The 27,225-nt window shown below is 41.1% G+C and overlaps 1 protein-coding gene across 2 annotated transcripts in view; it reads left to right on the top strand.

Moving 5' to 3' along the window:
• The window catches only part of USP46 (ubiquitin specific peptidase 46), a 77,273-nt gene that overhangs the window by 37,684 nt on the left and 12,364 nt on the right, over positions 1 to 27,225 (top strand). For both annotated transcript variants that reach the window (XM_070372392.1, XM_070372391.1), the window contains exons 5-6: positions 9,873 to 9,949; positions 26,613 to 26,696. In XM_070372392.1, coding sequence (XP_070228493.1) covers positions 9,873 to 9,949; positions 26,613 to 26,696 — 161 coding nt within the window. The remainder of the gene's footprint in view (positions 1 to 9,872; positions 9,950 to 26,612; positions 26,697 to 27,225) is intronic.

The raw sequence follows: 27,225 nt of genomic DNA, 5'->3' as shown, positions 1-27,225 counted from the left end.
GTTTTCCTTCACAGGATGAGAAATACAGGGCCCCATTTGAGTACTGTCCTCTGCCCAGGGCAAGCAGCCTTTTCAGAGTGCTTCCAGCAGAATTGCCAAGGCCATTAGTGAGTGCTCACAGTGGGATTAAACTACACTGGATCTGGAGCAGCAAATTGACCCCTGGGGGAGCCTCGCTGTCTGGGCAGCCTCAGCTGGTAGTTCCTCCAATTGTGCAAAAAACTTTTGTGCCAGTCTTCATGCTTTCAGACAACAATGATTTTTGTCTTTTTCTGGGTCTCACCCTTTGTAAATGTTGCCTGGGATTGCAGTGCAAATGTCAAGGGAAAGGTTTATGGAGAACAGCCGGTTTTCATTCTGCAATAGAACTGGGGAGACAATTTTAAGGGGCTCATCCTTTGCTGAATTTTCCAGATGAGCTTGACCAAGGTACTTTAGAATTGAGGCATGGGATTTTCCAGTCTAGCCTCAGCTCTCCCTTGGTTGTCCTCTGCTTGGGTCACAAGATTTGCTGCACCAATTGGAGCTTAATTTTGTTGTTGTTGTTAATTTTCGCCCCCTTCTGTTTAATCCAAGTTTTTGCTTTGCAAATTTGTGGTTTTCATAGCTTCTCAGTGGCTTTAACGCATTTATATCTGTTATTAGAGCCAAAAGTTTGTCTAAAGAGCTGCTTTATTAAGTACCAGTTGTAGGCTCCTTCTTGCTTTGTTTGCCAAGGTTAAAATTGATTCAGTAGAGCTTCTGAGCCCTGTACAGAGGAGCAGTGGGGGATGGGCACGTGGTCGCTGAGTAATGGTGCTGGGTTCCTGGGATTCAGATGGGCTGTCATTGCCACTTTTCCTGAGCCCACCTTCTTGGCATCGCCTCTAAGCCAGTTTTCAGTTCCTGGCTGAACAGCATGGAGCTGCCACCTGGTCACCTTTACTGCTAAGCCTAGCAAAGGCTGCTGGGAATTTAGAAGCACATTTGAATAGGATTTTAATTACTCAGGAATTTTAGCAAAGCTCCTGATTTTTTATGTATGCCCTGTATATTAATTTGTTCTATTAATTTGTAATTAAAAAGAAGAGCAAGTAGGATCTCTTCCACTCTTTTAAAATTAGTTTCTGAGGAAGTCCATGCCCAGAATCAGGAGGGAAGAAAGGAGAATAAGATGTAGCCTGTACCTGCTGAGAGTATTGGAGTCTTAGCGATATATATGTTTCCTTGGAGACAAGCTGTGTTTTCACTTAGACCAGAATGAGATTCTTCTGTGTGGGAAGAAAATGGTTTTATTTTCTGGCAGTTTCCTGGGAAGAGAGAAAAGGGAGGGGGGGGAAATTGCTTGATCACTCACTGCTTTTGACTATGTCAGTCTGAGACAGGGAGAGGGAGAGAGAAAAATCCCCATGAAAGTTAGTGCTGTGTTTTGATGTCCCTGGCGTGGCTCACCCACCTGAGCAGTGCTTGCTCACTCTTAATTCTGGAAACAGTTTGCACTGGGAATTGAGAAAGTTACAGTAACTTTCTCCAGTCCTTTAATTAGATGTGTACCTTTCTTCCCTCTCCCTAGAATAATTAAGTAGAGGAAAAGATTTGCATCTAAAGGGAGACAGTGTTTCTTTGTTTTTATCCCCCTTTAAGTACAAGAACTTTAGTAGAACTATCTAAATTATGTGTGAATTTCAGTTGGCTAGAATCCTTTTATTATCTCTCAAAGAAGGGCCATTTGAGTTTTTAAAAAGATTTACTGATTAAAAAAATATACTACCTGTGAATTATGTTTTTAAAAATCAGGAACAAGAATGTATAAACAGTAAATCATCCATAATTCTGCCACCCAGATGCCACTGTTGGCATTTAGATATCTTTTCATTTGTTCAGTCTTTTGTTCAGTTATGTATTCATTTATTTAGTGAATAGTAATATGAATCTATTAAATAATGGACATTATGTTATGTACTAGAGATATAGCAGTTAAAGCAAACAGAAAAGACAGTCCCTGCTCTTTTATTTACTAACGTACATGTTTAAAGTTATACTTTTTCCTTTTATCACGCAATCAGTGCTGGTTGCGTCTCTCAAATCCTGATGTTTTCTTTGTCACTAGCTCAGAATATTTTCTAATTTCTCTTGTGTCTCTTTTCCTTTTACTCATGTATTGCTTAGAAGTATGTTGTTTAATTTTCGAATACTTGGTGTTTTCCCAGGTTTCTTAATGTTTTCCAATTTCACTTTGTTTTGGTTAAGGAATATATTCTTTATGATTTCAGTCTTTTAAAATTTACTGTAACATGTTTTGGATCCTAACACAGTGTCTGTCTTGGTAAATGTACTTGAAAACAAGGTGTGTCAACCTTAGAACTATTAACCGTTGGGATTCCATGTTTCTTTGTTGTGGGGTACTGCTCTGAGCATGGTTAGCTGCATCCCTAGCTTCTACCTACTGGATGCCAGTAGCATCCCCAAAGATATGACAACAAAGATGTCTGTAGACATGGCCAAATATCCCCCGAAAGGCAAAGTTTCCCTTATTAAGAACCATTGAGTCAAAAATGATTTGTATTTTGTAGTGGTTGGGTATAGTATTCTCTAAGTATCAGTAGGTCATGATGTTTGGTAGAGTTATTCAGATTGTCTGTGTTTTTCTTAACTCCCCTGCCCGCCCCCACCCCCCGGGTTTTATGTCATTTGTTGAGAAAGAAATGTTAAAATATCTAACCATAATGTGGGATTGTCTTATTTCTCCCTCTAATCCTGTCAGTTTTTGCTTCATGAATTTTTTTCTACTTTTTAAAAACAACTTTGTTGAGGTGCAGTTTATGTACCATAAAATTTATCCATTCAGTGCAAAAAATATATATATATTTTTTTGGTGATTTGCTGCATTATTCAACTATAACCATAATCCAGTTTTAAAACATTTCCACCACACCAATAAGATCCTTTGTATTGAGCAGCATCAAGAATGGGAATGTGACATCATCTTGTGGGATTATATCAACTTCTGTCTTCAGATATTTACCTTTTTTGAGCATTTCATATAATTAGAATCATACAAATGTAGTCTTTTGTATCTGATTTCTTTTACTTGCATATCATTTTTGTAGTTCATCTGCGTTATAGTATGTGGTTCATTCTTTTTTTCTTGGTGAAGTGTTCCAGCTTCATATATTTTTGAGACTTTGCTGCAAAAAACTAGGGCTTCCCTAGTAGCTCAGTTGGTGAAGAACCCGCCTGCAATGCAGGAGACCCCGGTTTGATTCCTGGGTCAGGAAGATCCCCTGGAGAGGAGATAAGCTATACTCACTCCAGAATTCTTAGGCTTCCCTGGTGGCTCAGCTGGTAAAGAATCTGCAGTGTGGGAGACCTGGGTTCAATCCCTGAGTTGGGGAGATTCCCTGGAGAAGGGAACGGCTACCCACTCCAGTATTCTGGCTTGGAGAATTCCAAGGAGTGTATATAGTTCTTGGGATTGCAAAGACTCGGACACGACTGAGCGACTTTCACTTTCACACTTCTATGAAGGACTTCTGTATTTTTTATTATGTTTTTCTAGTAAATTGACCCAATTACTAGGAAATAGTTTTTTTACTTATAATTTTGTCTAAAATCTATTTTCTTATATTAAATAGTCCACTATATATGCATCTTGACTCTTTACATAGTATATCTTTTCCACCCATTTATTTTTAGCTTATCTATTTCTTTATATTTAAAGTATAGCTCTTGTGGACAGTATATAACTGGTCTTGCTTTTCAAAAAAAGTCCAACTTAAAACTTTCACTTGAAAAAAAGTGTTTAATTATTAACATGGTTGGGTTTGATGCTCCATTATTTTCTATTTTTCCTCCTGAGCTCTATTCCTCTTTCTCCGATTTTTTTTTCTTTCCCCTATTTGGATTATTTGTGCATGTATATATATATGTATTATATTTAATAATTCCATTAACATTTTTCTCTTAGTGTATCTTTGGAGAGTATAGTATACTTTTCACAGTCCACTTAAAGTTACTAGGTTGGTGCAAATGTAATTGCAGTTTTGGACCGTGAATTTTAAATCATTATAATTAGGCTCAAACATATCTTTATTAATCAAAATAGGAGCCATTACAATCAACACAGTTTTGCTACTGAGAAATAAGTTTGTTTATTCCTTTAGCATAAAATCCCTGCTTTGGGCTTTGAGGAACTCTTGGAAAGCACTTTCTGCCTCCTGCTGGTTGTGGACGTGTTTTCCCTGCAAACGTTGTGGAGATGCTTGAAGACGCAGTAGTTGATTGGCAAGAAGTCAGGTGAATGTGGCGGGTGAGGCAAACCTTCGTAGCCCAGTTTGTTCAACTTTTAGCATGTTGGTTGTGCGATGTGCAGTCAGGTGTTGTCGTGGAGAAGAATCGGGCCCTTCCTGTTGACCAGTGCTGGCTGCAAGGTGCTGCAGTTGTTGGTGCATCTCACCAATTTGCTAAGCGTACTTCTCACTACAGTGGTTCCACTGGGATTCAGAAAGCTATAGTGGATCAGTCAGCAGACTACCAAACAGTGACCATGACCTTTTTTTGGTGCAAGTTTGGCTTTGGGAAGTGCTTTGGAGCTTCTTCACAGTCCAGCCTCTGAGCTGGTCATCGCCAGTTATTATATAAAATCCACTTTTCGTCCAGTGTCACAATCCAATCAAGAAATAGTTCGTTGTAGTTGTGTAGAATAAGGAAAGATGATACTTGAAAACGACAGTTTTTTTTGATTTGCAGTCATCTCATGAGGCATTCAGGGCTTCCCTGGTGGCTGAGATGATAAAGAATCAGCTGCAGTGCAGGAGACCCAGGTTCGATTCATGGGTCAGGAAGATCCCCTGGAGGAGGGCATGGCAACCCACTCCACTGTTCTTGCCTGGAGAATCCCATGGACAGAGGAGCCTGGCAGGCTACAGTCCATGGGGTCGCAAAGAGTCAGGTATGACTGAGTGACTAACACATGAAACATTCACTTATCAAGCTTATTCACCTTTCCAATTTGCTTCAAATGCCGAACAACCACAGAATTGATCAACGTTGAGTTCTTTGGCAACTTCTGTAATTATAAGAGGATCAGCTTCAATGATGTCTCTCAGTTTGTCGTTGTCAACTTCCAATGGCTGATCACTGCACTGCTTATCTTCAAGGCTCTCGTCTCCTTTGCAAAACTTCTTGAACCCCCACTGCACTGTACGTCCGTTAGCTGCTCCTGGACCAAACATGTTGATGCTGGAAGTTAATCTCTGCTGCTTTATGACCCATTTTGAACTCAAATAAGAAAATCGCTTGAATTTGCTTTTTGTCTAATGTCATTTCCATAGTCTAAAATAAATATAAAATGAACAGCAAGTAATAAATCATTAGCAAAAAACAAAGTGAGATATGTGTTTTAAAATGATGTATAACATAACCACATTTATTTAAAACGTATTCCAGTATCAGATGGCAAATTTCAACATTGCAAAACCACAATTACTTTTGCACCAACCTAATACTAATGTTGCTGCCTGCTGCCCAGTCGCTTTCAGTCGTGTCCGACTCTGTGCGACCCCATGGATGGCAGCCTACCAGGCTTCTCCGTCCATGGGATTCTCCAGGCAAGAACACTGGAGTGGGTTGCCATTTCCTTCTCCAGTGCATGAAAATGGAAAGTGAAAGTGAAGTCACTCAGTCGTGTCTGACTCTTAGCGACCCCATGGACTGCAGCCTACCAGGCTCCTCCATCCATGGGGTTTTCCAGGCAACAGTACTGGAGTGGGGTGCCATTGCCTTCTCCCAATACTAATGTTACATTTCACACAAACCATAGTTAACTCATAACTGTGTAGGTGCCTATTCCTTCCACCCCAACCTTCCTTGTCTTTTATGCTGTAATTATATGTATTACATTTACACATATTATAACCCCCACAAGACAAAATCACAATTCCCATTTTCGATGCTTTTCATTTTTTCTTGAGATCTGGATTTCCATCTGGTAACTTTTGGTTTAAAGAATTTCCTTTAACCTTTCTTGTGGTGCAATTCTGTTAATAATGAATTCTGTTCATTTTCTTGTCTTCATTCTTGAAGGATATATTTATCAGATACAGGAATTCTGTTCTGATAGTTTTTCCTTTAGCACACTAAACAAGTTCAGTGTCTTCTGGCCCTTGAATTTTTGATGAGAGACCAGCTTCCAGTGAAATCATTCTCTGGTAATGTGTCATTTTTTGGGAAAAAAAAAAAAATTGTTTATTGTGGGATCTCTGTTCCCCAACCAGGATTTGAACTGGGGCCACAGTCATGAAAGCCCAGAATTCCAATCATTAGATCACCAGGGAACTCCCTGTAATGTGTCATTTCTCTCTACGTGTTTTTAAGATTTGCTTTTTCACCTTTGGCTTTCAGCGGTTTGACCTTGGCTGGCCTTCTTTGTATTTATCCTGCTTGATTCTTGTTGAGTATCTTCAATCTATAAATGTATATCTTTCACTGAATTTAGGGAATATTCAGCCATTATTTGTCAAATAGTTTTTCTGCCCTATTCTCTTTCCTCCCCTTCCAGGACTCCCGTTAGTTTATGATATTTTCTAACAGGTTTATGAGTATTAATTTTTATTTCAATCTTTTTTCTTCCTTTATTCTTCTCATTGGATAATTTCTGTTGTTCTGTCTTCAAATCCACTGATCTCTCTCCAGATCTCTGTTAAGTCCAGTTCAGTCCAGTTCAGTTGCTCAGTCGTGTCTGACTCTTCGCGACCCCATGAATCGCAGCACGCCAGGCCTCCCTGTCCATCACCAACTCCCGGAGTTCACTCAGACTCGCTTCCATCGAGTCAGTGATGCCATCCAGCCATCTCATCCTCTGTCGTCCCCTTCTCCTCCTGCCCCCAATCCCTCCCAGCATCAGACTCTATTAATTTTTTAGTTCTGGAATTTCCATTTGATTCTTTTTTTGTTTGTTTCTATTTCTCTGCAGTCTTATGTTTTGGTTCACTGTGAATATATTATATTTCACTTTATTGAAGATAGTTACAATAGCTTCTTTAGAATCATTGTTTGTTACTTCCAACATCTGGGGCATCCCAGGATTGGTCTCAGTTATTTCCTTTTACTTAAGAATATCTTCCATTTTCCTGATTCTTCACATATTGTAAGTTTGGATCATATCTAGGACGCTAAGAATGTTAAGTTTGAGAGTCTCTGGGTTCTGCTGTTTTTCTTCGATGAGTTTCTTAAGTTTTAGCAGGTAGTTGTGTTGGTTGGACTCAAACTGCAGACTCTGTTTCTTAGGCAGCAGCTTGACTCTTGGGTCAGCCCTCTTGTCTCCAGCCGTGTTGCTGTGAGTGTACTCTGTGTGAGCGTGGCTCAGGGGTCAGCCAGAGATGTGGGCAGACAGAGTTGGGAATACCTTCTTAGATTTTTTCCGTTCTCAGTGGACATGGTTTCCCAGGATGGTTTTTCTGCCTCCTAAACCAGAAAGATTGCATTTTCCCCCCATGAATCCCCAGCTAAAGGCTGTGAAACTATGAATTCATCCTTTGCAACTCTTCCTCCTCCCAAATGTGAACCGCCCATCTGCCTGTCTTTGTTTCTTCTCCGTTGGTTTATCTGAGTTTATAGTTTTCTGGAGGAGTGCTGGAAGACAGGATCTTAGTCATTACTGAAGCCAGTCTTTCAAACTTTCATTTTAGTAAGGGGGAAACTGACAATAAATGAATAAAAATAAAAAGTATATACAGACATACCTTGGAGGTATTGCGAGTTTGGTATCAGACCACTGCAATAAAGTGAATATTACAAAGAGGCAAGTCACACAAATTTTTTGGTTTTCCAGTGCATGTGAACGTTATTTTTACACTATATTGTGGTCTTTTAAGTGTACAATAGCATTGCATTTAAAAAATGTATAATACTTTAATTAAAAAATACTTAAATCTAAAAAGTGATAATCATCATTTGAACCTTCAGTAAGCCATAGAAGTAACATCAAAGATCACTGATTACAGATCACCATAAGACATAATAATGAAAAATTTTTTAATGTTGCAAAAATTACCAAAATGTGACACAGAGACATGAAGTGAGCAAATGTTACCGAATAGACTTGCCTGACACATAGTTGCCACAAATCTTCAAATTAGAAAAAACACACTGTCTGCCAGGTGCAATGAAAGGAGGAATGCCTGTCATGTTAAGTAGTTCTGTTGGTTATTTGTTGCTTTGCTACAGACTTCCCCAAAACTCTGAGGCTTAAATCAACTCTGATTTATTTTCACTATAATTCTGCAGCCTTGGGTTGGTGGGGAGTTGCCTGATCCAGCTGGCCTTACCCAGACCTGTGGGTCTGCATCTCAGCTGTCTCACACATGTATCCACAGGCTGGTGGGGGTTGAGCTCTAGTCTGGGCTTCGCCAGGACACCTTAGTGAGAACACTCTCCTCTGTGGGCTCTCATCTTCTTCAGGGGAGCAGTCACGGGGCCAGCCTGGGTTACCTTTCTCATGGTGGTGGCGGAAGTGCAGGAGAGGAGTCCCGTATTTCATGTAATATTATGCCCACAACATAGTAACCCATTCCCTACTATTTGACCATTTTAGACCATTTAAAATATTTTGCCCCTCCTGGATTTGTCGAGTACTGACTTCTTAAAGCACTTTACATGTATTAGTTTATTTCATTCTCATAACAACTTTATGAAATAGCTACTCTTCTCCCACTTTACAGATGAGGGAACTGAGGTACAGAGTGGCTAAAGTCATCCACTGTAAGTAGCAGAGACAGGACATGGAGCTGGGCAACTGCCAGTACCCATTCTTCGGTGTGCTAATAAAAGCATGAAGGATTGTGTCCACATCTCTGAATGTTGGAGTACTGGCTCCTAGGATAGTTGTCACATTTATAGGCGTATTATTTTTGTTTGCTGCTAGGTGACTGGGCATCTTAAAGTTGCTGCTGGGCTAGTTTGTCCCTCCTACTCCAAGATGGTGAAATGCTAGACTAGCTGGTGAGCTTCGTTAAGTACAGACCCAGAAGTGGTGTGGTGTTAGCTGTGCAGGCTGAGAAATAGTCGGGACTGATGATCAACTCGGCCAGCACAGGAGACATAAGAGATGTGGGTTCAGTCCCTGGGTCGGAAAGATCCTCTGGAGGAAGGCATGGCAACCCACTCCAGTATTCTTGCCTGGAAAATCCCATGGACAGAGGAGCCTGGCAGGTTATAGTCCATGGGATCACAAGGAGTCGGACATGACTGAAGTGACTTAGCAAGCAAAGCAGCCCAAGCCCAAGCTCCAGGTCTGGGTGGTACCCCAGACAGCAATGGGCATTCTGCAGGATGGCACTTGCTGGGCCAGAGGACAGCTGTGTGTGCAGGTAGGGTGACCCTCTGGCCCATAGCACTTTCAGCTCCCTGGCCCCACATACAGTTTGAATGACGAGGCACCAGAGGAAGGGAGTGATTTCAGGGCACTGGCAGGAAGTGCAGACAGCTTAATGGAGGGCAGTCATCTGAGCAATAGGTTTATAAGGCTCTTGTCATTTTTCTGTTTCCATTGTTAACCATTCTGCCAGGCTGAGCTGTAAGGATACCTGTCTGATACTTCTTGCTTTGAAACAGTGGGGGAGATGAAAGGACAGGAAGAGAAATCTGGTTGAGTTATAATTGTGAAAAGCCTGAGTCAAAGCTGGGATATAGGTACGCTTTAGAGTTTTCTAAGAATTTAGAGTTTTCTCTTGCTTGGGATTGTTTTCAAGGTTAACCGGTTGCCAGTGAATATACAAAGTCACACCTGCCTTTAACTGTAGTTACGGGTTTTGGTTCCCTGTAAGTATTCAAAATTATACCTGCTTGTCTGTTATATATTTTATACCTAATACTTTTTCCTTTTTTTGCTTCAGGTTAGCAGCAAAGATGAAGATTTTCTTGACCTTTCTGTTGATGTGGAGCAGAACACATCTATTACCCACTGTCTAAGGTAACCTCATGAATTCTGACTATGGTCTGAGTTTTTGATGAGGCTAATAAGTCATGGGGGAAAATTTCCTGTATTTCTTCAGGAGATAATCTTCCTTTCTGTTAAACCAATGTAATCCTATTATTTTTTATTTCTTCTTTCCCTAGAGAGATTAGAAATAAGTATATGTTGTCTAGAGAAGAGTCCTGCTGAGGAGTGAGGGGATCAAGTGGAAGTCATTAGTCATTAAGTTTAAAAATAAGGTTTTAATCTTTAATACAGATGTGTGCTTTGGGCCCTCATCTGCCTCTCCACACACACAGATATACCCAATCACAGTCACACAATTAAGTTGAAAAATGCTACGGATGCCTACCATTCCTTTCTTTTTCTAAGCTAATCTAGTCTTTGATTTTAAAAATTATGCACTTTTGAACTGAGAACCGATGACGGCATTGCCTTTTCCTCTATCTCGCAGCATTGTGTACAGCTCATTCATGGAAGAAGGCTTTCTCCTAATTAGAGTTGAGGGGAGGTAAGGTTCCCTGAGTGTAAGAGTAACACACGCCCAGGGTTCCTGCAGATATTGTGTTTTGACTTGTAGTTGAAAACGTGCTCAGAATTGATTTGTTGTTGTTCAGTTGCTAAGTTGTATCTGATTCTTTGTGACCCCATAGACTGCAGCATGCCTCGCTTCCCTGTCCTTCAGCTCTCTCTCATAGTTTGTTCAAATTATGTCCTGAAGTCAGTGATGCTGCATAATCATCTCATCCTCTGTTGCCCACTTCTCCTGCCCTCAATCTTTGCCAGCATCAGGGTCTTTTCCAGTGAGTCGACTCTTTCCATCAGGTGGCCAGAGTATTAGAGCTTCAGCATCAGACCTTCCAATGAATATCCATGGTTGATTTCCTTTACGATTGACTGGTTTGATCTCCTTGTTGTCCAAAGGACTCTCAAGCATCTTCCCAACACCACAATTGATGCTGAAAGCATCAATTCTTCGGCACTCAGCCTTCTTTATGGTCCAACTCTTACCGTATATGGCTACTGGAAAAACCATAGCTTTGACTATACGGACCTTAGTTGGCAAAGTGATGTCTCTGCTATTTTAATACTCTGGAGACACAATTCACTGTCCTGTCCTCACTTCTTTCTCCTCCTTTTAACTTATAATTAGCCCCACTCTTCTATACACCGGAGGTCAAGGGCTAGCGTCAGGTATGTATCTCGTGGCGCTTATAGTCTGGTGGGAATCCACGGACAGGAATTGGTGCTTTGAAGGACATTAAACATGTCTAGAGAGTGGCTGGTAGTGGGGGTGCCCGGGCAGGCCAGGTGGTCTGGGTGGCCCTTCCCATTGCTTAGAATGCCTCATCAGCTCAGGGCATTGTTGGGTTTTTATTTATTTATTTTAAAAAAGTTTATTCTATTTAAGGATAGGTGATTTACAGTGTGGTGTTACTCTCTGCTGTACCTCGGGGTGATTCAGTTATATATGCATTCTTTTTTGGTTTGTCACAGGATATTGAATATAGTTCCCTGTGCTGTATAGTAGGAACTTGTTCATCTATCCTATATTTAATGGTTTGCATCTGCTAACCCCACACTCCCAATCCTCCACCCCCTGCCCACACCCCGCCAGCAACCACAAGGCTGTTATTCTCTATGTCTGTGAGTCTGTTTCATAGATAAGTTCAAGGTCCCACACATAAGTGATACCATATGGTATTTGTCTTTCTCTTCCAAGCCCTGTTGATCTTTATCAGTGGGCATTGTGTGACAGAATTGTTCTATCAGGAGTTCAGGTTACTCAGAACTCTTTAGATTAAAGGGACTTGCTGTGGCCGTCGACTGTTAGAAAGTCATTTTTCATGGTAGAGGCACCAATTCCAACCTGGCAGAACGTCCCAGTTCGTCTGGGTGTCATGTATTGTGTGAGCTGGGGGCTGGTTACTCTCTGATTCCCAGGAGGCTGAGCCTTCCCCTGTCCCCACCAAGTTACCTCAGCACCTCCTGCTGGTCTGGCATTTCATCGTTTGTCTCCAGATGCCTTGGGTCCAGGTGTCCAGGACACATTTATGGTCTCTGTTTGCAAAGCATTTTTCAGGCCAAGATAGCTTTTTTTGTTTCTTCTGATTGGTTCTGTTTTTGGCATGGGCTCTTAATATTCCTGTGAAAAGAAGCCAGTTTTGATTTCCTTAGGGTTTTGTGATCACAAGGAGGCGAAAAAGCTATAAAGTTATGCCAGAGCTGGTCATATGTGAGGGAGCACAAGAAAGGGTATTACCTGCCCATTCTTCTTGGAGAAGAGGAGCTGGGAGGCTGGCTGCTTCCCCTCCCTTCTAAGAAATTCCTGGGCTGTTCAGGAGGGCAGATGGCAGTGGCTATAGCTTTGAGACCAGCTAAGAATTTCAACCATTGGGGAGCCTCGTTACAGACAAATGTAACCCAGAACTAAGTCCCCTCACTTTTTTTTTCTGGAGGAAATACATACATTGGCAGTGCATACCTGATGAAGGCAGGCTGGAGACATTTGGAGGTCTTAAAGCCGGGATGGGTACAGAATAGCCTCACAATACATTTTAAACAACATCAAATTCTCATCTGATTGTTCAGGCTGATATTCCTGAAGGGCCTGCCCCTCCCCCTTAGTACATCATCCTGAAAATAGACGTTGGCTGACTTACCTGGACCTGCCTTCATCGGTGCCTAAGAGCTCACCTCCCCAACAGAGAGAAGCCTGCCAGGTGTTGCTGTTCAACCACTGAGAGTTCTGGGGTGGGGGTGGCAGCTTTCCAGCCTCTCCCAGAGGAACAAAGTGCAGGAGAGAGTTCAGGGAATAAATGATGCCAGCTTTTCCGTTAACTTTTTCTATTTGAGACAAAAGAGAAGGAATGATTATGATCTTTTTTGGCCCCTTTTATGGCTTAATGTGGTTTGCATTCTTGAGGATTTGTTTTTCAAACTAGAATTATGAGTTGTCTTCTTTAACATCATGCCTGCATATCTTTTCTGGTGTGATATCCTTACCATTTATTTTGATATTGAGAAAAGTTAAAAATCAAGCTAAAATTGTAGGATTTAAAGCCACCTTCTTCCAGAAGGGCTTTAGGTGATCAATTACAACGTGTTTTCAGTGAACTTTTATCCCAGAGAAATGATGATATAAATAGTGGTTAATTTGGGAAACAGGTTTAGAGAAGCCATTAAAGCCATATTGTAGCTGAGCTATACTTCTAATATTTCACATCACAGCACCGTGTCTTAGGCAGGCAGAGTGAGCCATCTGCATCATAGGAGGATACTGAGAAATTTCTTTTTCTTTTGAAAAGTTCAGGGATAGCCTCAGGCAAAAACTTAAAATATGTGTTTATCTTACCCCCTTGTCCTTTTGGGTATTTTTTGTCTTTCACTTCAGGGCCTTAGTCCCTCCCTGTGGCTCCTGCACAGAAATGTACCTTTCTCTTCAAAGGGCTCGATGCTCTGACACCACTCTCCTCTTCCTCTGTCTTCCTCTCATTAAAAATGCCCATTCTCCCAGGGCCAGGGCGGTCAGCGTTTTTTAGTTCTCCCAAAGCTCTATTTTAAAATTACTCTTCCTTTTAAAAAAATGTCTTTTCATTTTGGAAACTTCTCTGTGCCAAGTTTATATGGAACTCTATCACAAATCTATTGCCATATGCTTATCTGTCAGTTTCTCTGTTTTATCTGGCTTGTGTCTTAGTTTTGGCTATTTCTCATATATGGTATTTGCTAATATCTGACACACCTTTCTTGTGGATTTCTTTTTTTCAACTTTCTTTAACACTTGAGTCAGTAGTTCTCAAACTTTGGTGCATATCAGAATCATCTGGAGAAGTTGGTAAAAATGGAGGCCTAGGTGATATTTAACTTCTGTTAGCCTGGGCATCTACTATTCCTTAATTTTCCAGATGGTTTTGATACCGCCAGAGTTTGAGAACTGCTGCCCTAGATCTTTGCTACTCAAATAGGGGTCTGCGAGCTAGTACCGTTGACATTACCTGGGTCATTAGTTAATCTCTGGTCTCCTTCAACAATGAGTGCACGAGTCAGTGCCTGCACTTGGACAAGATTTCCAGGTGATTCCCATAACATGTTCATATTTGCAAAGCGCTGGGGACAGTGGCTCTCAGCCCACGGAGCATATTGGAACCACCTAGGGAGTTTTAAGAACAATGGTGCCTCTGGTTCTTGGAGACATTCTCATGTAACTTGGCTTGGGGCAGAGTGATGGGGGATTGAGATTGTTTTGAAAGCTCCCCTGGTGATTCTGATGAGCAGCCGAGTGAACCACTGCTGTAGATTCTAGAACAAAGCTTCCTAGCTTATATGCCATGGAAGATGGGTTACAGGTGTGTGCAGATCCCCTCAACTTCCAGGCAGAGCCTGGAGCTGCCGGCAGAGCAGCCGTGTCAGTGTACCCCAGCTCCTTTCTACGTGGCACCATTTTTCGTTGTTGTTTGTTTTGTTTTTCTTTTTCTTTTGCCGCTATTTTTTAAATGTGCATCATAACATGAAATTATCGAGAGACCTCCTTAGCTTGAGATTTTTTTTTTTTACTTTACAACATTGTGTTGGTTTTGCCATACATTGACATGAATCTGCCATGGGTGTACATGTGTTCCCCATCCTGAACCCCCCTCCCACCTGCCTCCCCATACCATCCCTCTGGGTCATCCCAGTGCACCAGCCCCGAGCAGCCTGTATCATGCATCAAACCTGGACTGGCGATTTGTTTCGCATATGATAATTTACATGTTTCAATGACATTCTCCCAAATCATCCCACCCTTGCCCTCTCCCACAGAGTCCAAAAGACTGTTCTATACATCTGTGTCTCTTTTGCTGTCTCGCATACAGGGTTATCATTACCATCTTTCTAAATTCCATGTATATGCATTAGTATACTGTATTGGTGTTTTTCTTTCTGGCTTACTTCGCTCTGTATAATAGGCTCCAGTTTCATCCACCTCATTAGAACTGATTTAAATGTATTCTTTTTAATGGCTGAGTAATATTCCATTGTAGATATGTACCACAGCTTGCTTGCTTTCTTTTTTTCCTGTTTATTTATTTATTTTACTTTACAGTATTGCATTGGTTTTGTCATACATTGACTTGAATATACCACAGGTGTACACGTGTTACCCATCCTGAACCCCCCTCCCACCTCCCTCCCAATCCATCCCTCTGGGTCATCCCAGTGCACCAGCCCCGAGCACCCTGTATCATGCATCAAACCTGGACTGGCGATTCGTTTCACATGTGGTAATTTACATCTTTCAATGCCATTCTCCCATATCATCGCGCCCTCGCCCTCTCCCACAGAGTCCAAAAGACTGTTCTATACATCTTTGTCTCTTTTGCTGTCTCGCATACAGGGTTATCATTACTATCTTTCTAAATTCCATATATATGTGTTAGTATACTGTATTGGTGTTTTTCTTTCTGGCTTATTTCACTCTGTATAATCTCCAGTTTCATCCACCTCATTAGAACTGATTCAAATGAATTCTTTTTAATGGCTGAGTAATATTCCATTGTGTATATGTACCACAGCTTTCTTATCCATTCATCTGCTGATGGACATCTAGGTTGCTTCCATGTCCTGGCTATTATAAAGAGTGTTGTGATGAACATTGGGGTACACGTGTCTCTTTCATTTCTGGTTTCCTTGGTGTGTATGCCCAGCAGTGGGATTGCTGGGTCGTATGGCAGTTCTGTTTCCAGTTTTTTAAGAAATCTCCACACTGTTCTCCATAGTGGCTGTACTAGTTTACATTCCCACCAACAGTGTAAGAGGGTTCCCTTTTCTCCACACCCTCTCCAGCATTTATCGCTTGTAGACTTTTGGATAGCAGCCATTCTGACTGGCTTGAAATGGTACCTCATTGTGGTTTTGATTTGCATTTCTCTGATAATGAGTGATGTTGAGCATCTTTTCATGTGTTTGTTAGTCATCTGTATGTCTTCTTTGGAGAAATGTCTATTTAGTTCTTTGGCCCATTTTTTGATTAGGTCGCTTATTTTTCTGGAATTGAGCTGCAGGAGTTGCTTGAATATTTTTGAGATTAATTCTTTGTCCATTGCTTCGTTTGCTATTATTTTCTCCCATTCTGAAGGCTGTCTTTTCACCTTGCTTATAGTTTCCTTTGTTGTGCAGAAGCTTTTAATTTCAATTAGGTGCCATTTGTTTATTTTTGCTCTTATTTCCAATATTCTTGGAGGTGGGTCATAGAGGATCCTGCTGTGGTTTATGTTGGAGAGTGTTTTGCCTGTTTTCCTCTAGGAGTTTAATAGTTTCTGGTCTTACATTTAGATCTTTAATCCATTTTGAGTTTATTTTTGTGTATGGTGTTAGAAAGTGTTCCAGTTTCATTCTTTTACAAGTAGTTGACCAGTTTTCCCAGCACCACTTGTTAAAGAGATTGTCTTTAATCCCATTGTATATTCTTGCCTCCTTTGTCAAAGATAAGGTGTCCATAGGTACGTGGATTTATCTCTGGGCTTTCTGTTTTGTTCCTCTGATCTATATTTCTCTTTGTGCCAGTACCATATTGTCTTGATGACTGTGGCTCTGTAGTAGAGCCTGAAGTCAGGCAGGTTGATTCCTCCAGTTCCATTCTTCTTTCTCAAGATTGCTTTGGCTATTGAAGGTTTTTTTGTATTTCCATACAAATTGTGAAGTTATTTGTTCTAGTTCTCTGAAAAATACCGTTGGTAGCTTGATAGGGATTGCGTTGAATCTGTAGATTGCTTTGGGTGGTATACTCATTTTCACTATATTGATTCTTCTGATCCATGAACACGGTATATTTCTCCATCTATTTGTGTCCTCTTTGATTTCTTTCCCCAGTGTTTTATAGTTTTCTATATATAGGTCTTTTGTTTCTTTAGGTAGATATATTCCTAAGTATTTTTTTCCTTTTGTTGCAATGGTGAATGGAATTGTTTCCTTAATTTCTTTTTCTGTTTTCTCACTGTTAGTGTATAGGAATGCAAGGGATTTCTGTGTGTTAATTTTATATCCTGCAACTTTACTATATTCATTGATTAGTTCTAGTAATTTTTTGGTGGAGTCTTTAGGGTTTTCTATGTAAAGGATCATGTCATCTGCAAACAGTGAGAGTTTTACCTTTTCTTTTCCAATATGGATTCCTTTTATTTCTTTTTCTGCTCTGATTGCTGTGGTCAAAACTTCCAAAACTATGTTGAATAATAGTGGTGAAACTGGGCACCCTTGTCTTGTTCTTGACTTTAGGGGAAATGCTTTCAGTTTTTCACCATTGAGGATAATGTTTGCTGAGGGTTTGTCATATATAGCTTTATTATGTTGAGGTATGTTCCTTCTATTCCTGCTTTCTGGAGGGTTTTTTTTTATCATAAATGGATGTTGAATTTTGTCAAAGGCTTTCTCTGCATCTATTGAGATAATCATATGGTTTTTATTTTTCAATTTGTTACTGTGATGTATTACATTGATTGATTTGCGGATATTGAAGAATCCTTGCATCCCTGGGATAAAGCCCACTTGGTCATGATGTATGATCTTTTTAATATGTTGTTGGATTCTGTTTGCTAGAATTTTGTTAAGGATTTTTGCATCTATGTTCATCAGTGATATTGACCTGTAGTTTTCTTTTTTTGTGACATCTTTGTCAGGTTTTGGTATTAGGGTGATGGTGGCCTCATAGAATAAGTTTGGAAGTTTACCTTCCTCTGCAATTTTCTGGAAGAGTTTGAATAGGATAGGTGTTATCTCTTCTCTAAATTTTTGGTAGAATTCAACTGTGAAGCTGTCTGGTCCTGGGCTTTTGTTTGTTGGAAGATTTTTGATTACACTTTCAATTTCCATGCTTGTGATGGGTCTGTTAAGATTTTCTATTTCTTCCTGGTTCAGTTTTGGAAAGTTTTACTTTTCTAAGAATTTGTCCATTTCTTCCAAGTTGTCCGTTTTATTTGCATATAGTTGCTAATAATAGTTTCTTATGATCCTTTGTATTTCTGTGTTGTCTGTTGTGATCTCTCCATTTTCACTTCTAATTTTGTTGATTTGATTTTTCTCCCTTTGTTTCTTGATGAGTCTGGCTAATGGTTTGTCAATTTTATTTGTCTTGTCAAAGAACCAGCTTTTGGCTTTGTTGATTTTTGCTATGGTCTCTTTTGTTTCTTTTGCATTTATTTCTGCCCTAATTTTTAAGATTTCTTTCCTTCTACTAACCCTGGGGTTCTTCATTTCTTCCTTTTCTAGTTGCTTTAGGTGTAGAGTTAGGTTATTTGACTTTTTTCTTGTTTCTTGAAGTAATCCTGTATTGCTATAAACCTTACCCTTAGCACTGACTGCTTTTACAGCGTCCCATAGATTTGGGGTTGTTGTGTTTTCATTTTCATTCATTTCTATGCATATTTTGATTTCTTTTTTGATTTCTTCTGTGATTTGTTGGTTATTCAGCAGCGTGTTGTTCATCCTCCATATGTTGGAATTTTTAATAGTTTTTCTCCTGTAACTGAGATCTAATCTCACTGCATTGTGGTCAGAAAAGATGCTTGGAATGATTTCAATTTTTTTGAATTTACCAAGGCTAGATTTATGGCCCAGGATGTGGTCTCTCCTGGGGAAGGTTCCGTGTGCGCTTGAGAAAAAGATGAAATTCATTGTTTGGGGGTGAAATGTCCTATAGGTATCGATTAGGTCTAATTGGTCTATTGTATCATTTAAAGTTTGTGTTTCCTTGTTAATTTTCTATTTAGTTGATATATCCATAGGTGTGAGTGGGGTATTAAAGTCTCCCACTATTATTGTGTTATTGTTAATTTCCCCTTTCATACTTGTTACCATTTATCTTACATATTGTGGTGTTCCTATGTTGGGTGCATATATATTTATAATTGTTATATCTTCTTCTTGGATTGATCCTTTGATCATTATGTAGTGTCCATCTTTATCTCTTTTCACAGTCTTTGTTTTAAAGTCTATTTTATCTGATATGAGTATTGCTACTCCTGCTTTCTTTTGGTCTGTATTTGCATGGAATATCTTTTCCCAGCCCTTCACTTTCAGTCTGTATGTGTCCCTTGTTTCAAGGTGGGTCTCTTGTAAACAACATATATAGGGGTCTTGTTTTTGTATCCATTCAGCCAGTTTTTGTCTTTTGATTGGGGCATTCAATCCATTTACATTTAAGGTAATTATTGATAAGTTTGATCCCGTTGCCATTTATTTTATTGTTTTGGGTTCGAATTTATACACCCTTTCTGTGTTTCCTGTCTAGAGAAGATCCTTTAGCATTTTTTGGAGAGCTGGTTTGGTGGGGCTGAATTCTCTCTGCTTTTGCTTGTCTGTAAAGCTTTTGATTTCTCCTTCATATTTGAATGAGATCCTTGCTGGGTATAGTAATCTGGGCTGTAGGTTATTATCTTTCATCACTTTAAGTATGTCCTGCCATTCCCTTCTGGCCTGAAGAGTTTCTATTGAAAGATCAGCTGTTATCCTTATGGGAATCCCCTTGTGTGTTATTTGTTGTTTTTCCCTTGCTGCTTTTAATATTTGTTCTTTGTGTTTGATCCTTGTTAATTTGATTAATATGTGTCTTGGGGTGTTTCACCTTGAGTTTATCCTGTTTTGGACTCTCTGGGTTTCTTGGACTTGGGTGATTATTTCCTTCCTCATTTTATGGAGGTTTTCAACTATTACCTCCTCAAGTATTTTCTCATGGTCTTTCTTTTTGTCTTCTTCTTCTGGGACTCCTATGATTCAAATGTTGGGGCATTTAACATTGTCCCAGAGGTCTCTGAGGTTGTCCTCATTTCTTTTAATTCTTTTTTCTTTTTTCCTCTCTGTTTCATTTATTTCTACCATTCTATCTTCTACCTCACTTATCCTGTATTTTGCCTCCGTTATTCTACTGTTGGTTCCCTCCAGAATGTTTTTGATCTCATTTATTACATTACTCATTATATATTGACTCTTTTTAATTTATTCTATGGTTATTATCTCTATGATTATTATGGGGCAAATTGTTGGTTTGAAAGTGAAAGTGGCTCAGTCATGTCCCACTCTTTGCGACCTCATGGACTGTCCATGGAATTCTCTAGGCCAGAATACTGAAGTGGGTAGCCTTTCCCTTCTCCAGGGGATCTTCCCGACCCAGGAATCCAACTGGGGTCTCCTGCATTGCAGGTGGATTCTTTACCAACTGAGCTATCAGGGAAGCCCAAAATATTTCTTTGAGCTGCTTTTTGGGGGGTGAGGCAAGAATACTGGAGTGGGTTGCCATTCCCTTCTCCAGGAGATCTTCCCGACCCAGGGATTGAACCCAGATCTCCCACATTGTAGGCAGACGCTTTACCGTCTGAGCCACCAGGGAAGTTCTTTCTTGCATCTTTTTGATCCTTGTCTCCAGGCTATTTATCTGTAACTCCAATTTGTTTTCAAGGTTTTGGATCATTTTCACTATCATTATTTGGAATTCTTTATCAGGTAGATTCCCTATCTCTTCCTCTTTTTTTTGGTTTGGTGGGCATTTATCCTGTTCCTTTACCTGCTGGGTACTTCTCTGCCTTTTCATCTTGTTTATATTTCTGTGTTTGTGGTGGCCTTTCTGTATTCTGGCAGTTTGTGGTTCCTCTTTATTGTGGAGGTTCCTCGCTGTGGGTGGGGTTGGACGAGTGGCTTGTCAAGGTTTCCTGGTTAGGGAAGCTTGTGTCGGTGTTCTGGTGGGTGGAACTGGATTTCTTCTCTCTGGAGTGCAATGAAGTATCCAGTAATGAGTTTTGAGATGTCAGTGGGTTTGGTGTGACTTTGGGCAGCCTGTATGTTGAAGCTCATGGCTATGTTCCTGTGTTGCTGGAGAATTTGCATGGTATGTCTTGGTCTGGAACTTGTTGGCCCTTGGGTGGTTCTTGGTTTCAGTGCAGGTATGGAAGCGTTTGATGAGCTCCTATTGATTAATGTTCCCTGGATTCAGGAGTTCTCTGGTGTTCTCAGGATTTGGACTTAAGCCTCCTGCCTCTGGTTTTCAGTCTTATTCTTACAGGAATCTCAAGACTTCTCCATCTATACAGCACCAATGATAAAACATCTAGGTTAATGATGAAAAGTTTCTCCACAGTGAGGGACACCTGGAGAGGTACACTGAGTTACATGGAGAAGAGGGAGGAGGGAGATAGAGGTGACCAGGAGGAGAAGAGGGGGAATCAAAAGGGAAGAGAGTAAGCTAGCCAGTAATCACTTCCCTATGTGCTCTCTACAGTCTGGACCGCTCAGAGATGTTTACGAAGTTACACAGAGAAGAGAAGAGGGAGGAAGGAGACAGAGGTGGCCAGGAGGATAAAAGGGGGAATCAAAAGGAGAGAGACAGATCCAGCCAGTAATCAGTTCCCTAAGTGTTCTCCACAGCCCAGAACACACAGAGATTCAGAGTTGGGTAGAGAAGAAAAGGGGGAGGGAAGAGATAGAGGCGACCTGGTGGAGAAAAAGGAGAGTCCAAAGAGGGAGAGAGCAGTCAAGCCAGTAATCTTGTACCCAAGTAAAAATGGGTACTGAAGATTGGGTTCTTAAAGGTACAAAATTTATAACAAATACCAGAAAGCAAAGATTAAAAATCTAGAGTAGAGGTTAGATTCTCAAAAATAGAATATTTTTTAAAAAGTCAAAAAAAAATTATATATATATATATATATGAAGTTTGCTTTAAAAATAGGGTCTCTCTTTTTCTTTTTGCAAGATAATAGGTTATAAAAATGAAAATTAAAGATGTAATAGGGGACTTAAAAATTAAATTTTTTTTAATTTAAAAAATGATTATAATAAAAATATATCTAGGACTTTCTCTGTTGCGGATAGTGTGGGGTCAGTTCATTTTCAGATAGTTCCTTGGTCCAGCTTGTACTTCTCGAGGTCTATAGGTCCCTTCATATGTAGTCGGTGCTAACTACAGGGTTTTAATCTATTGCACCTGTCACTTCCAAAGTGGTTCCCTGTGTTTATTTTAGCTTCTTCTGTTTGCTGGTCTCTTCAGTGTCTAATTTCCGCCCTGACACAAGTGGGGCGGTGGAGGTCACTTTTTTTAGGCTCACTTGTTCAGTTGTGCTGTGGGGAGGTACTGCAAACAAATATCACTGGCGTGTGCTCACAGTGATTCAGCCATACTGGGTTTGCCCCTGCTCACGGCGTGTGTGCTTTCCCAGTCTACACTGCTCAGGCTCTAGGTTGCTCTGCCGGGAACTGTCTGATGCAGGCCCTGGGTTTCATGCAGTCTCCAGGTCTAAGCCGTTCAGGTTCTCGGGTACTCCACAAAGGCGCAGAGTTGGTTGGGCCTGCGTTTTGTGCCCTTCCAGGTCCAAGCAGCTCAGGTGACCAGGTGCTTGATGAGCGCAGTTGCCCCCAGTTGAAGGCTGTGACTTATCACCTCCCCCATCCCAGCCACTCGGTTTTCTGGGTGTACACGGGCATGCCTTCTCAGGTGTGCCGTGTGTCTCTTCTGGGGAACTGATCTCTGTCTGCAACTCTCCTGGCAGATGTTGACTATCCAGAATCCCAAGAAGTCTTGGTTAGCAATGACGTCAGCTTGCAGTTTGGTATAGGATGCCTCTCTGGGGCCGGGATTGCCCTCTTCCAGCTCTGGCTGCCCTCACCTGCCTGTCTCCGGTGGGGGATGGGCTGGTCCGCAGCCGGCTAGCTCTGCTCAGTCCTTTGTTCTGTGAGCAGGCCTGGCGGTGTACCTTGAAAGTGAAAGTGAAGTTGCTCAGTTATGTCTGACTCTTTGCGACCCCATGGACTGTAGCCTACCAGGCTCCTCTGTCCATGGGATTTTCCAGGCAATAGTCCTGGAGTGGATTGCCATTTCCTTCTCCAGAGGATCTTCCCAACACAGGGATCAAACCTGGGTCTCCTGCATTGTAGACAGACACTTTACCGTCTGAGCCACCCATAGCTATCCCACAGTCTGGGTTGCTATCTCAAGCTAGTTCCCTCAGATTGCCCTTGGGGCATTCAGGCGAGGTCCTTACCCTAAGCAATGCGGCTTGCACCTCCCTGTCCAGCCCCTGCTTGCTAATGGGCAATTTGAGCGTCTGTCCGGGCTGCTCCTCCGCTGGGAGTTGCTGTTAGGCATGTAATCTATGGATTTTAATTATTTATTTATTTTTCCTCCCGGTTATTTTGCCCTCTGAGATCCCAAGGCTTGCCATAGACCCGCCAGAGAGAGTGTTTCCTGGTGTTTGGAAACCTCTCTTTTTAAAAATTCTCTTCTTGGGAAGGATCTCCGTCCTTACCTCTTTTGTCTTTTTATCTTTTATATTTTGTCCTACCTCCTTTCGAAGACAATGGGCTGTCTTTCTGGGTGCCTGATATCCTCTGCCAGCATTCAGAAATTGTTTTATGGAATTTGCTCAGTTTCAAATATTCTTTCGATGAATTTGTGAGCGAGAAAGTGGTCTCCCCGTCCTATTCCTCCGCCATCTTAGGACCGCCCCTGAGAATTTTTTTAAATCAATTTTTTAGCTAATGTGTTGAGTGAAAGGTTAAGATTTAAATAAAAAATGTTTTCTCTCAAACATAGACATTACCTTGGTCATGATAGCTATTACAACCTGTAGCTGTCTCAGCTGGAAACATAGTCATTCTCCATTTTTTTCAAGTTTTCTTGTGTACATTTCCATTAGGCTTTATAGTCCTTATGAAGGTATGTGTTTCATATTAGACTTGCTCCCAAAGTATATTTTTAAAAAGTGTTTCTTTGACTCTTTTTCAAGAAATACAGAGTTTTGTGCTTTCCTGGTAACCTCTCCTCTGTGCTTTGATGTAATTTATCCCAAGTGTCTAAAAGACCTTTCTCCTCTCCTCTTTGATTTCCTCATTGAGGAGTTTCCTCAACATTTGTTGCCCTCTTTTGTTCCAACAACTGTACAGCATTATCTGACAGTTCTGCTGTGCCTCAGTTTCCTGCTGGGGCCACTCTGTCTTTATAACTTAGCCGCATTTTCCAGTTCTTGACTCAGAGATGCTCTGAAGGCTTTGTCCTGCCTCTCCTGTGGCAACAAGCTTCCAGTCATCTAGGGCTGGGCAGGATGGTGAATCGGGTCTTTAAGTACCAACTTCTGCTATGTTTTTACCTTTGTGGATCTACAAAAACATTTTTTATTGAGAAATTTGAGTAGAAAGTGTTTAATTTCTTATTTGCTGTACTTGCCTGAGGTCTTCTTTTTTTAATTAACTTTTATTGGAGTGTACCTTACTTACAGTGTTGTTGCCTGACTTACTCTGATTCTTTAGTAGGATAGAGGAGAGGTTTGTCTGTGGTAGACATTCCAAAACTATGACTCTCCACCCTCACCCAGACTCACTGCCCCTTCTTGGTTGCTCTGTTCTACCCCAGTAAATCTTGTGCAGACCAAGAAGAGATTTCATAACAGTTACTCCATGAAGAGCCGAGCAGTATTCATTCAGCTGAGTTTGAGTCTGTATCAGGTATCAGGCACTTGGAGTCTGAGGGTTGAGTATACTTGCCTTCTAAACTGTGTTTTTGCTTTTTGACCCCCTCCAGTCCTTCCTCTAGAGTGCTGCCAGAAATGGTCCAGAAAGCACCATCTGATGCTGTCAAGCCCACAGAGACAAGTTAGAGAGCCACAGGGTCCACACAGCTTCTAAGAAGTGTGCTCTGTACCTTGTGTTCATGCCTCTCAGCCATGGCCTTCACTCTGTCTGGAATCCTGGACTCTTAATCCCTTGGTTCACTTTCCCTTTTTGAGAATCTGACTTAGATATCACCCCTTGGGGAAACATACTGAATTGCTGCAGTTCAAATTCATTTCTCCATCCTCCGTACTTTGCTGGGGACTTTATACACATGCGTTTCTCTTTATTCATCCAGCACACGTCGTTGAGTGCTGTTGTGTGTCAGGCCCATTCTCAGTGCTGGGACTCTGGCAGTGAGTGAGACAGACACGGTCACTGCCCATACACGTCATCCAGCAAGTAGGAGGATGTTTCAGATAGTGATAAGTGCTCAGAGGAAAACAAGACAGCAACAGAGTAGGGGCTGGATGGGTTTGGAGAGAGTGACTGGGGAAGTCCTTTCCAAAGAGGTGACGTAGAAGCTGAGCTCTGAACAATGAGCAGGGCCAGTGATGGAAGCATCTGGAAAAAGAGCTGTCAGTGCAGAGAAAAATGGCACTAGCAAATGCCCCGAGTAGGGATAGCATGGCACCCTGGAGCTGCAGAGAAGACCAGCCAGTGGGACTGGAGCAGCGTGAAGGAGGTGGGAAGGCAGGAGATAGGTCAGAAGAGCAGACAGTCTGTTGGCATAGCGAGAAATGTGGATTTTAGGGACTTCCTTGGTGGTCCAGTGGCTAAGACTCGGCGCCCCCAATGCAGGGGAGCCAGGTTTGATGCCTGGCCTGGGAACGAGATCCCACATGCTGCAACTTAAGACCCAGCACAGTCAAATAAATTTTTTAAGAAGTTAAAAAAGAAATTTGGATTTTATTCCTGAATTCACCAAGAAACTATCGAAGAGCTTTAGGCAGGGGAGTCAGTAGTATGAAATGATGTATGTTTAATCTGCACCGAACACTAAGTCTTGTAAGTGGCTCATTGCGTGTGTCTCTGGTAACCTGTGTGCTGTGAGGGCAGGCATTCTCTGTGGATCCCCAGCACCCAGTCCAGGGTATGGTCGGTAGCCACTGGGGAATCTAATGAATGAATAATCTATGTATTCTCTTGATAAGCTCTATTTAAGTGGTTGAGTTAGTAACACCACGTAAATAACTTTTTCTGTTTGGTAAAAGCTGGTCGAGCTAGTGCTAGGACACTTCCTATGAATAAGGAAATGTCACGGCCTTTTTCAAGACTCCAGGGTGTTATGATATTCTGGATATTCTATTCAGCCTTTGAGGCAGTACCCCAGGAATGTTAAGTAGAATCTTGATGACCAGAGAAGAATGAAAAGCCATGACATTTTAAAAAATGAAAGCTATCAGTAGTACAGTAAAATCTTATGATGAGGTGAATACAGATATAGCATCCCAATGGCGTTTGTTCTCAAGAGGAGGTAGTTGGGAGTTCTTATCTTCCAGCATGTGGGGAGGAGGGGAGCAGGGGGTTGGTAGTCATCTCCTGATAATTTGAGACTTTCTGAGTTCAATATAAGGGCCATTGAATACGATTTAAATTTTATTATCTTTCGTGCTCTTTGAAAATGTAGACCACCTAAGACAGATTGTTTTTCATTAACCGTGTAGTAATGTCTCCTGGCATTTTGTGTGATGGTTTTTTGGATTTGACTTTCACTGTAATGGTTGGCTTTTACTGTAGTTAGTATTTTTCTATTATAATTTTTATCTCCAGTTTTCGGGTACTGTCTCTTAAAAACCTTGAGTTTCTTTTTTTTTTTTTTTCCCTGAATCAGTTGGAAACCCTAATTTAGATCTATCTGTGTCCCATTAAATAAAGCTTACTTGAAAATCTTTCATGGTGAAATCATAACCCAGCCCAGTGAACATGCTCTAATCATCATAGCACTTGCTCCCAAGAAGGATCTTTTCTCATTACTTCTTTCCCCATATTCACTTAAAAATTACCCTACAGGTAATAGAGAGTTTAGGACATGGTAAGCTGAGTACATTTTGGACTTCTGTTGAGTTGAAAATATTTTTCTCTGCAGAGATTTCAGCAACACAGAAACACTGTGTAGTGAACAGAAGTATTATTGTGAAACATGCTGCAGCAAACAGGAGGCCCAGAAAAGGTACGTAAGGGTTTAGCCCAGGGGGTGGCTTCCTATCCGCAGAAGGGACCAGATCGTGGAGCCTGACAGATCTGATTTTTGAATCCCAGTTCCTAGGGCTCGTAACCAAGTAGCTTTGGAGAAGTCAGTTACCTTCTTCACTTGTAGAATAGAATAAGGATGCCTACCTGGGGAAGTTGCCCATTCATCTGATCATGTGTTCATCTGTTTGTTTGTTCATTCATTTATTCAGTGTGCCAGATACTCATGCTGGGTAAACAAGTGGTGATCAAGTGTGATCACTGTCTTCTTGGGATTAAAGGTGAATTATAAAAATGACTTAGCATAGTACATAACACATAGTGGTCACCCAGTAACACTGTTAGTATTGCCTAATGTTGGAACTTCTTATTTAGAAGATAGAGGCAAGTAATACTAATCATTTAGTAAGGAAGCATGAGAAAACCAATAACATCAGTCTATGGATGGGTAATAAGAAAGTTATCATATTCAGAGTTGATACAAGACCCAAGGTTGCCCATCTTTTTAC

This window comes from Bos mutus, chromosome 6 (genome assembly GCF_027580195.1).
Source record: "Bos mutus isolate GX-2022 chromosome 6, NWIPB_WYAK_1.1, whole genome shotgun sequence".
NCBI lineage: Eukaryota > Metazoa > Chordata > Mammalia > Artiodactyla > Bovidae > Bos > Bos mutus.
This window is presented reverse-complemented; position numbering and strand designations above follow the sequence as displayed.